At 43.1% G+C, this 10,816-nt stretch overlaps 2 protein-coding genes across 2 annotated transcripts in view; one reads left to right on the top strand and one right to left on the bottom strand.

Annotated features, from left to right (window-relative positions):
- The window catches only part of LOC137656407 (PMS1 protein homolog 1-like), a 72,143-nt gene extending 65,429 nt beyond the window's left edge, over positions 1-6,714 (bottom strand). The window contains exon 1 of the mRNA XM_068390584.1: positions 6,705-6,714. Coding sequence (XP_068246685.1) covers positions 6,705-6,714 — 10 coding nt within the window. The remainder of the gene's footprint in view (positions 1-6,704) is intronic.
- Positions 6,715-7,351: 637 nt separating this feature from the next.
- Positions 7,352-10,816, top strand: part of LOC137656406 (PMS1 protein homolog 1-like) — a 44,651-nt gene continuing 41,186 nt past the window's right edge. Inside the window, exon 1 of the mRNA XM_068390582.1 lies at positions 7,352-7,598. Within this exon, the coding sequence (XP_068246683.1) occupies positions 7,352-7,598 (247 nt within the window). The remainder of the gene's footprint in view (positions 7,599-10,816) is intronic.

Genomic DNA, 10,816 nt, shown 5'->3' with positions numbered 1-10,816 from the left:
GAATATATAATAGCTGCTGCTCCAGCGGCTCGACAGAAAACACACACAAAAACTCGCGAGCGATCGCTATGAAGGTTGCGGGTGTGCCCACCAGCGCCAACTATCGGCCAGATACCGCATATACATGTAAACAGACCCAATTTTTTCTCTGTCGGCCTTAACGACAAGACGTATCAATACTCGCTGTATAACCTGGAGTTTTCTCAACATATTTGGTGAAGTACTTCCTTTTGGTTTGAGCTTTCGCAGTGCAGGTGTTTTATCTTCAACTTAAATCTTGAACTCGTTTTTGGATAGATTTAATTTTTGATGACTTTGGATTGTTTTTTGGACTTTCTTTGACTTTTAAATGGCCGACCCTTCCCTTAGTACGGAAGTGTGTTTTAGGCTTTTAGCAATTATCTTATCACGTTATAAATTAATTATAGATTTTCCTCTATATATTTTATATCTCAACCGCCTTTATTAGGCCTCTTCGATTAGCTTTCCTTTTATAATAAACATCAAGATAAATTTTAATGATTTGTTTATATGCGACCTTTCCTGAGAGTAGGCGGTCCTAACTTGGAAACCGAAGTTAAACAACGTTGAGCCCTTTCAATCGTAAATAACTTTTACAGAGCAAATGATTTAAAACTTATTAAATTAATATTTTTTAGTAGATATTTTATGAAAGATTTTCTTTGAATAGTCTTCGTACTGTTTCAAAGATGAACTAACGTTTAGTTTATTTATGCTACGCAGTTTGCGCTCTATCGTTACGATAGAGAGAGAGAGAGTATCACGGTTTCACTTTGCAGAAAGAGTAAATCGATTCTGACGTTTTGTTCATTCTTCTTTCAAAGCTTAAATGTTTTAAATACTATTTTAAAGGAACTTTTTAATTGAAAAACCTTTCAGTTTTTTCCTTTGGTCAAATAACCTGTTTATTGACGAAAGGTAAGTGGGCTCTTCTCTTCGGTGCGAAATCAAGAGAGAGAGAGAGAGAGAGAGAGAGATAGAGACGGAGAGAGAGAGAGGAGAGAGAACGTTCCGATCTTTATTCTCGTCCCAAGCGAGTAACGTTGTTCTCGAGTCAGTTTTTTACTCTCGTCCCTAGTCTCTGTACGGGGAGAAAGGATAAAACGTTTTTAGTTTTTTATTCTCGTCCCAAGGCACTGTACGGTGAGAGATTGAAAACGTAGTTTTGAATGAACTAGTGTTTAGTCTTCTTCCCAGCCACTGATCTTTTTATCTTAAAATATGTTTACTTTTTTTTGCTTGTATTAATGTGCTTACATTATACGACTGATTTCGCAATTATTAACCTTTTGATGAGGGTAGAATTGCGTGCTTCAGGTAGAAATCAGTTTTATTCATACCTAATGTGAATTGTTAAAAAATTCGATTTCAGTGAAATAAGTGCAAAACAGTAAATCGTAGTGATAAAGTGATAATTGCGCAAAGTGTTTTCAGTGTTGCGACCGAGGGTTCGTCTGTTCGTGCCTGTCGTTCGCCTAGTCCGAGACCTCTTGCAAGCTCCCAAGCCCAGGGGAGAAGTAATGTCGTACGACTTATGGGTTCGAGAGGACTTGATCAGCGAACAGACGTTCCCTCTATGGTTTCAGGCGTGTCTCATCAACACCGCCCCTACCATAAGACGAGCGAGACGATTTTCTCCTCATCATCCGAAGGCTTTTCGCATAAGAAACCGTGGAACAAGGTTTCGAGGCCCTTTAAGCGAAAGTCAGTCCTTTCAGGACAGGTCCAGCGTCCTGGTTTTAACTATTAGGACAGCTCTGACCCTATGCAGTCATCGGAAGACTGCTCGCCGCCTAAACAAAAGCGTAACACAGGCTCCGAGAGTCTTTTTGTAGGCAAGGTTTTGCAGTCACAGACGTTACCCTCGTCTCTTACCGCAACCATTCCCGTTGATCCTAAATGGGTTGTACGGCAAGACATGCAGAATAAGCTTGCCTCTCTTATGGAGGACTATTCTGCTGAGCAGGTTCACGATGATCCTCGCCGCTTAGCTGATCGAGATCCTGGCCGTCAGCCGCCCAAACGAACCTTTGCTCGTCCTGTTGACGTTGACGTTACAAAGTCACGTCAGTCACGTTTTGTAGAGCCTCACTCGATGCAGTCCAGTGTTGACTTTCAGCCGCTTGTGGACGTTCAGCCGCTGCCGCATGCTCTTGTTGACGTTCAGGACGTTCGCCAACCAGCGAAGTTGACTTGTTTTGACGTTGAGCGTCAAGCACCGCAGTCAAGAGTTGTTTTGACTGCTCAGTCTAGGCAGTCAAGGCAGTCTCGAGTTGACGTCGAGCGTCCTCCCGCACCTGTCGGTTGTTGCTGGTCAGTCTTTTAAGCAGTTACATGACATAGCATCCTTGACTGCTACTGTTGCTCCTTTGCGTGTGGACTCTGTTTGTCAAGCATTGCCACCACGGCAGGTCTCTCCCTTGCTTGAGACTCGGCTATTGTCGGACAAGGTTCCTTCAGATGAGGAAGTTGCTGTTCCCCCTCCTACTGATATTCCCTTGAGGACTCTGTCAGACGGAGAGGAGCCTAAAGCTGCTCAGCCCTCTATGGACTTTAAATAAATCATGCTGATTTTTAAGGATCTTTGTCCGGATCTTTTTGTAACTGCTGCTCCTCGTTCGCCTAAACGTCAGAGTTTACACTAGGCCTAGCTACTTCAAAGCCGTTGTTTTATAAGCTAGTGCTCTCTCGCTCTTCTAAGAGAGCTTTACGTTTGCTAGGCGACTGGTTTATCACCAGGAGGAGTTTGGGGGAGACAGCCTTTGCTTTCCCTACTTTTAAGCTGGCTTATAGAGCGAGAGTCTGATATGACACGGGAGAAGTTCTCGGCTTGGGAGTTCCTGCCTCTGCCCAGATAGACTTCTCAAACCTCATAGACTCTCCCTGGCGCCTGGCCATGAGACACTCCAAGATTTTATGGTCGACTTCAGAGCTAGACCATCTCCTGTTAGGAGTTTTTTCGAGCGTTTGAAGTTTTGCTGTACAATTATGTCATGCATAAACAAGGCTTTCAGGGATGGCTCCAATGATCTGACAGCCACGTTCTCTGCAGGAACAAGTCCCTCAGGGATGGCTCCAATGATCTGGCAGCCATGTTCACTGCAGGAGTACGTAAGAGGCAAGTGCGCTCAATGTGTTCATTGTCAAGACAAACTTCACGATGAAGTCTACCAGGCTGTCTTGACAGCATTAATGGAAGGCGACTGGATGGTCTCTCTCGACCTTCAGGAGGCATACTTCCACATTCCTATACACCCGGATTCCCAACCGTTTCTGAGGTTTGTTTACAGGAATGTGGGGTACCAGTTTCGAGCCCTGTGCTTTGGCCTCAGTCCTGCTCCTCTCGTGTTTACGAGGCTCATGAGGAATGTGGCAAAATCCCTCCATCTATCGGGGATCCGAGCCTCCCTGTACTTGGACGACTGGCTTCTCAGAGCATCGTCCAGTCTTCGCTGTCTGCAGGATCTACATTGGACGTTGAGTCTGGCCAGGGAGTTGAGACTTTAGGTCAACCTAAAAGTCCCAACTGATCCCATCCCAGATTATTCTATATTTGGGGATGGAGATTCGCAGTCCAGTTTTTTTCGGGCTTTTCCGTCTGCCACCGAATAGAACAAGCCCTGCTCGAAGTCCAACTAATGCTGAAAAGAAAACGTTTGTTCAGTCAGGAGTTGGAACAGTCTCGTAGGGACTCTCTCATCCCTGGAGCAGTTTGTCTCACTAGGGAGACTACACCTTCTGCCTCTCCGGTTCCATCTAGCCTCTCACTGGAACTAGGACAAGACGTTAGAGACGGTATCATTCCCAGTCTCCGAACCAGTAAAGGCATGCCTGAAATGGTGGGACAGCAATATCAGTCTGAGAGAGGGACTATCCCTAGCAGTCAAGAACCCAAACCACGTGTTGTTCTCAGACGCGTCGGATTTGGGTTGGGGTGCGACCCTGGACGGTCGGGAATGCTCGGGTCTGTGGACCTCAAGTCAGAAGAGCATGCACATCAACGGCAAGGAGCTATTAGCAGTCCACTTGGCCTTGATGATATTCGAAAGCTTCTTCGAAACTAAGTGGTAGAGGTCAACTCAGACAACACCACAGCTTTGGCGTACATCTCCAAGCAAGGAGGCACACACTCCTTCACGCTGCTCGAGATCGCAAGGGACCTTCTCTTATGGTCAAGAAATCGAGGCATCTCCCTGTTGACGAGATTCATCCAGAGGGACTTGAACGTCTTGGCAGACTGTCTCAGTCGGAGGGGTCAGGTGATACCCACGGAATGGACCCTCCACAAGGACGTGGGCAAGAGTCTTTGGGCTACTTGGGGTCAACCCACCATAGACCTCTTTGCCTCCTCGTTGACCAAAAGGTTACCAATCTATTGCTCTCCAGTCCTAGATACAGAAGCAATCCACATAGACGCGTTTCTACTGGATTGGTCTCTTCTGGACTTTTATGCATTCCCACCATTCAAGATAGTCAACAAGGTACTGCAGAAGTTCGCCTCTCACGAAGGGACAAGGTTGACGTTGGTTGCTACGCTCTGGCCCGCGAGAGAGTGGTTCACCGAGGTACTTCAATGGCTGGTAGACTTTCCAAGAAGTCTTCCTCTAAGGGTAGATCTGTTACGTCAGCCCCACGTAAAGAATGTCCATCAAAGCCTCCCCGCTCTTCGTCTGACTTCCTTCAGACTATCGAAAGACTCTCAAGAGCTCGAGGCTTTTCGAAGGAGGCAGCCAGTGCGATTGCAAGAGCGAGGAGAGCTTCTACCATTAGAGTATACCAGTCGAAGTGGGAAGTCTTTTGAGACTGGTGCAAGTCAGCATCTGTGTCCTCGTCCAGTACCTCTGTAGCCCAAATCGCAGATTTTCTTTTACATCTGAGAAAGGTTCGCTCCCTTTCAGCTCCCACGATTAAGGGCTACAGGAGCATGTTGGCTTCGGTCTTTCGACATAGAGGCTTAGATCTTTCCAACAATAAAGATCTCCAAGATCTCCTTAAGTCTTTCGAGACCTCTAAGGAACGTCGTTTGGCAACTCCTGGATGGAACTTAGATGTGGTCCTAAGGTTCCTCATGTCAGACAGGTTTGAGCCATTACATTCAGCCTCCCTGAAGGATCTCACCCTCAAGACACTTTTCCTAGTGTGCTTGGCTTCGGCTAAAAGGGTCAGTGAACTTCATGCCTTCAGTAAGAACATCGGCTTTTCTACAGAAAAAGCCACTTGTTCACTTCAACTTGGTTTCCTGGCCAAAAAATGAACTGCCTTCTCGTCCTTGGCCTAAATCTTTTGATATTCCTTGCTTATCAGAGATCGTAGGCAACGAACTGGAAAGAGTATTATGTCCTGTTAGAGCTCTTAAGTTCTATTTAGCTCGTACTAAGTCATTACGAGGTAAATCTGAGGCATTATGGTGCTTAGTTAAGAAACCATCATTGCCTATGTCAAAGAATGCTTTGTCATATTTTATCAGATTTTTAATACGAGAAGCTCATTCTCACTTGAATGAGAAAGACCGATGTTTGCTTAAGGTTAAGACGCACGAAGTTAGAGCTATAGCAACCTCCGTGGCCTTCAAGCAAAATAAATCTCTGCAAAGTATTATGGACGCGACTTTTTGGAGAAGCAAGTCAGTGTTCGCGTCATTTTACTTAAAAGATGTCCAGACTCTTTACGAGGACTGCTACACACTGGGTCCATTCGTTGCAGCGAGTGCAGTAGTGGGTGAGGGTTCTACCACTACATTACCCTAATTCCAATATCCTTTTTAATCTGTCTCTTGAAATGTTTTTAATATTGTTTTTTGGGTTGTACGGAAGGCTAAGAAGCCTTTCGCATCCTGGTTGATTTGGCGGGTGGTCAAAGTCATTTCTTGAGAGCGCCCAGATTAGGGGTTTGATGAGGTCCTGTTGTATGGGTTGCAGCCCTTAATACTTCAGCTCCTGGGAATCTTTCAGCATCCTAAGAGGATCGCTGGGCTTCGTGAGGAAGACAGACTAATAAGGCAGAGTAATCGTCTAAGTCAACTTCCTTACCAGGTACCTTTATATATTTGGGTTTTGTTATGATATAACTGTCAAAAACTCTAAGCATATACGCTGTAAACTTAATTAACTCTGGTCTCTACCCACCACCATGGGTGTGAATCAGCTATTATATATTCACCGGCTAAGTTAAATATTTAAAAATGATATTTTAATTATAAAATAAATTTTTGAATATACTTACCCGGTGAATATATAAATTAAAGGCCCCCCTTCCTCCCCGATAGAGACCCAGCGAGATGAGAAAAATTGGGTCTGTTTACATGTATATGCGGTATCTGGCCGATAGTTGGCGCTGGTGGGCACACCCGCAACCTTCATAGCGATCGCTCGCGAGTTTCTGTGTGTTTTCTGTCGAGCCGCTGGAGCAGCAGCTATTATATATTCACCGGGTAAGTATATTCAAAAATTTATTTTATAATTAAAATATCATTTTACTAACTTCCACTCCTCCTCTAGATCACCAGTTTTTATTCCTTTCTCTCTATCATATGCCAATTCCTTCCTTTCGTGATATTTACTTTTTACCTCTAGTTTTTATTTCTTTATTTCAACCTTCATTACCTCCATTTTACATCTTCCCACTTATTTCCCTACTCATTTGCTACAACTAATTTTCCTTAAACCAAAAATGATCAGACATACCATTAGCCATCCTCCTAAACACATGCACAACATTCAATCTTCCAAACATCCTTTTTGTTACTAACACAGTTTTATTGTACTTATAAAAAATGACAACTTCATTTTAATTATACACACACACACACACACACACACTCTCTCTCTCTCTCTCTCTCTCTCTCTCTCTCTCTCTCTCTCTCTCTCTCTCTCTCTCTCTCTCTCTCTCAAGAATCAGGAAATCATGTGTGTGACATATCTGTCCACAACATATTTATCATTTATGACAAAAGCATGGCACTAGACATAATATGCCTAGTCTTTCAAAAGTTTTTTTGGCAAAGTTCCTAATGAAAATTTAATGGTAAAAATTAGAGCGCTAGGCATCATTGACAAGCCAGCTGCATGGATTTAAGATTGGCTAACAAACATAAAACTGAGACCCTAAAGTGAAAAGCATTTTTAAATAAATTTTTGCTTTATAACATAATCATTATAGGATTGTTATTTATCATTTTTATTGATATTGAATTGTATAACCAGATAACTTAGAATGTGAAGGCAGTTGTTTTGTTTAACTTCAATTCTTCCATGTCCTTTTTTAAAATAAGTTAGTCATTATTAATTGCCACCATTGTTTAATATGTACATTAGTAATTTCGACATGATTAATGTATTTTCAGACTGTACAGATTCTGAAGCCCACTAACAGTAAATCCTGTCCTGGTGAAAGTCCTATTCCAAGGTTGGAAGGAAAGAGACAGCTGTCATTGGCTTCTCCAGATATGACATCTGCTCCTCCAAAGAAGAAGAAAGTAAATTCTTTAATGTCAACTTCGTTCGAATACGTACACAGCAAGCCAGTTAAAAGACCATCAAGTGCTTTCATTTTCTTCTCCAGAGATATTAGACCTCATGGTATGTAAGAAAGGGATAATAGGGAAGTTTAGGATTATTAGCATTGCAAAAGGGAAGTTGAATTTGATGATAATGTTGTGAATTATAAGGGAAACAAAGTTTTACCTAAAGGGATCTTATTTGTCTTGTATTATTCTCATATAGTTTATTTATTTAATTATTTCCTTTCCTCACTGGGTTATTTTTCCCCAATTGGAACCCATGGGCTTATAGCATCCTGCTTTTACAACTAGGATTATTGCCTAGCTAGTAATAAGGATAATAATAATAATATAGAACAGTTGCTTGGTAAATTACCAACAAAAAACATATCTAAGTAAATTGGGATCAGATTACTGTATACATTTATAAGCTAAATTACAAGCTACTAATATAAGGAAAACAATAGGTAGACGGACGCATGCAGAAGAAAACTGCTTGACAAAATTAATCTGAATTACGCTCTTGGGATTTCTTCAGGTCCCCTTTCCTCCTCTTACCTCCTGGGACTGGGTAGGTTGGTGAAGAGTAAGGGAGGTGATTTTCCCGTTCTCCGTTTTTATACGTTCACGAGTTATTCAGGCCTCCTCTTATTATCAGAGTTGATGATAGTACGTTTAATGTTATACACGTTTTATTGATGTGGTTACTGTTAATATAGCTAACACTATTAGTAGGAACGTTGGTGTATGAGTCATTAATTGGGTTCGATTTATACCGACACCCTTAGCTCCGCCTTTAGTTATGTTTAGCTCCGCCTTGAGTTATACGCCGCTATAATGGATACTCATTGGGTGAGAACTAGTCAGATATTTGGAGTGCAACGGTGAAATCCGGCACTCAGACTCCGGCTGAGACCTTTTTGCACACGAACCTTTGTCATGTTTGATCTCAATTACACCTTTCCGGCCCCTTTTTTCATCGAATCTCCGGCTTCGCTGGAGATAACTCAAACATTCATTGAGGTTAATGTTATCGTACCGGTGACGGTTACGATCTCACGGGGACTAGCCTTTGCTACCGGATCTCCCATACGAACAGAGATCAAGCAGACGTCCAGAACCGGAGTTAACAATGTGATACCGATGAGGATTTCACAGTTTCATTATTACGGTCCCTTTTTCATCGAATATCCGGCTTCACTGGAGATAACACAGACATTCAGTTTTAGAGAATGTTATCGTACCGGTGAGGATCACGTTTTCACGTTGCCGGACCTTTGTCACTGGTTCTCCGGTACAAACTGAGATCAATCAGACGATCAGAATCAGGGTATGAACCCTTTTTCATAAATAATCACAATATCGTCATTACGATTCTTTTTCATCGAATCTCCGGCTTAACCGGATATCGTACAGGCGATCAGCATTGAGGTTAATATTAGATTTCCTCTGGTTCACGTTGTCACTATGACGGACCTTTGTTTGTACCGGGGATGGTTACCGGAGATCCGGTACAGTCGGAGATCACTCAGACCACGGGTGGCCAATCTTTTGTTTTACCTGTAAAGGGAAGGATTTAAAAAAAAAAAAAAAAAAAAAAAAAAAAAAAAATTATTATTTATGAACGTAACTATGCCTATATTTATGCATGTATTTAATTCTAACTATGTATAAATATGGAGAAATATCCATACAACATCGTGTTCAAATAGAATTAAATTAATTATGCCTATATTTATGCATATTCAATCCTAACTGTCTAAATATGGCTAAATATCCATACAACATAGTGTTCAAATAGAAATACATTAATTATGCCTATATTTATGCATAGTCAATTCTAACTATGTCTAGATATGGATAAATATCCATACAACATAGTGTTCATATAGAAATAAATTTCCACCCAGTGGCGAATGCGCCAACAGTGTCACATTTCATGAATACAAGTGTCGCACTATACCCCAGAAGATAATACATTAAATAACTTGTCTTTAAAATTGCTTTTTAAGAGTTATACAGCTGATCCCAGCCTGTGAATAGGATCGCTAACCAAAGTTCAAGGAACATCCAGACTTATGTCTCCTTTGTGTTACAGAAGGTTCGCCTGCATGGTTCCCATCAGGATGATGATGATTCTCTCTGGCCTGCAAGGGAGGCTCTCCACCCTTGGGTATCGAAGTTGGGAAGGAATGCTCCATCTAGAGGTCCCTATCTCCTCGGAGTGTCCTCTCTAAGGTTGGACAACGACCCCATGGACGGGCAGGTATGTGGGGATGAGTTTTGAGCCTTCAGCTTTGCAATTACCTACGTCACCGACCTAGGACCATTAAAGGATCCTAATGTTCATGTTACCCTGCATAAACTGTGACGGCTAAAAGCAACACATTCTAAGGAAATCCAAGGGGCTATGACGAGCTCTAAGGTATGGTGGTGAGTCAGTGCCGTTCAGGAACTCGGATATAGGTGGTACCATAAATCTGGAGGGCATAGACGTCCTCCCTCTGGGGGACCTAGGTTTTACTCCCAGGTACTAGAATTCCCATTCAACGGATTCGTTCGATTGAAAGAGATTGCCTTGGTTAGCTTAGACAAGGTACCGAAGGTAACGGTATTATTTCCTAAAGGGCAGGCCCGATCTGTCTGGACCAGGATGTTGTCAGCCTGGGGGGTACGATAATTCCAGGCTCTGCCCTTCCAGTTCGACCTACACGTTTGTTGGTCTGATCGGGTCAGTTGTGGGAAGTACGTTCTGTCTGAGACCTCTATCAGACAGGAATCGATAGTCGGTTTCCCACTCGTCATCACAGCCTTCCTCTGGTTCGACGCTTTTGTATCTGACCCCCCATCATCAGGTGGTCTACCTCACTGATTCCCCAGGTACACAGCCCAACTCCGTTGGGATGTTTTGCCTGCATGCAGCCCTAGATCCGAACCCTCAGGCTCCTTTCATGGACACCAGAGAGGAAGCTACAGGAGTAGAAGACAGTCCCGACATCAAGGCGGACCTAGGAAAAAGGGGGCTCGGAGAAGGGAAGGACCTAGATGCACTCCCTCACAACGCGGTGGTCCCGGTAGAGGGAAGACTTTACCACTTTCGTGACCATTGGACTCGGTCTGTGGGATCATAGCATAGTCTCTAACGGTTTGAGATGAAAATGGCCTCAAGGTCCTCCTCCTCCGCCAGTGACCTTCTCCCAGAAATACACTCCCGTCCTGAAAGAGTACACCACAGGGTTACTCAAGAAAAAGCAATCAAACGACTATCTCTTAGGTACGGACCTTACTTCCCCGTGG

The sequence above is a fragment of the Palaemon carinicauda genome, chromosome 17 (assembly GCF_036898095.1).
Source record: "Palaemon carinicauda isolate YSFRI2023 chromosome 17, ASM3689809v2, whole genome shotgun sequence".
NCBI classification, from domain to species: Eukaryota; Metazoa; Arthropoda; class Malacostraca; order Decapoda; family Palaemonidae; genus Palaemon; species Palaemon carinicauda.
The sequence above is the reverse complement of the archived record's forward strand: the minus strand, read 5'-3'. Positions and strand labels throughout refer to the sequence as shown.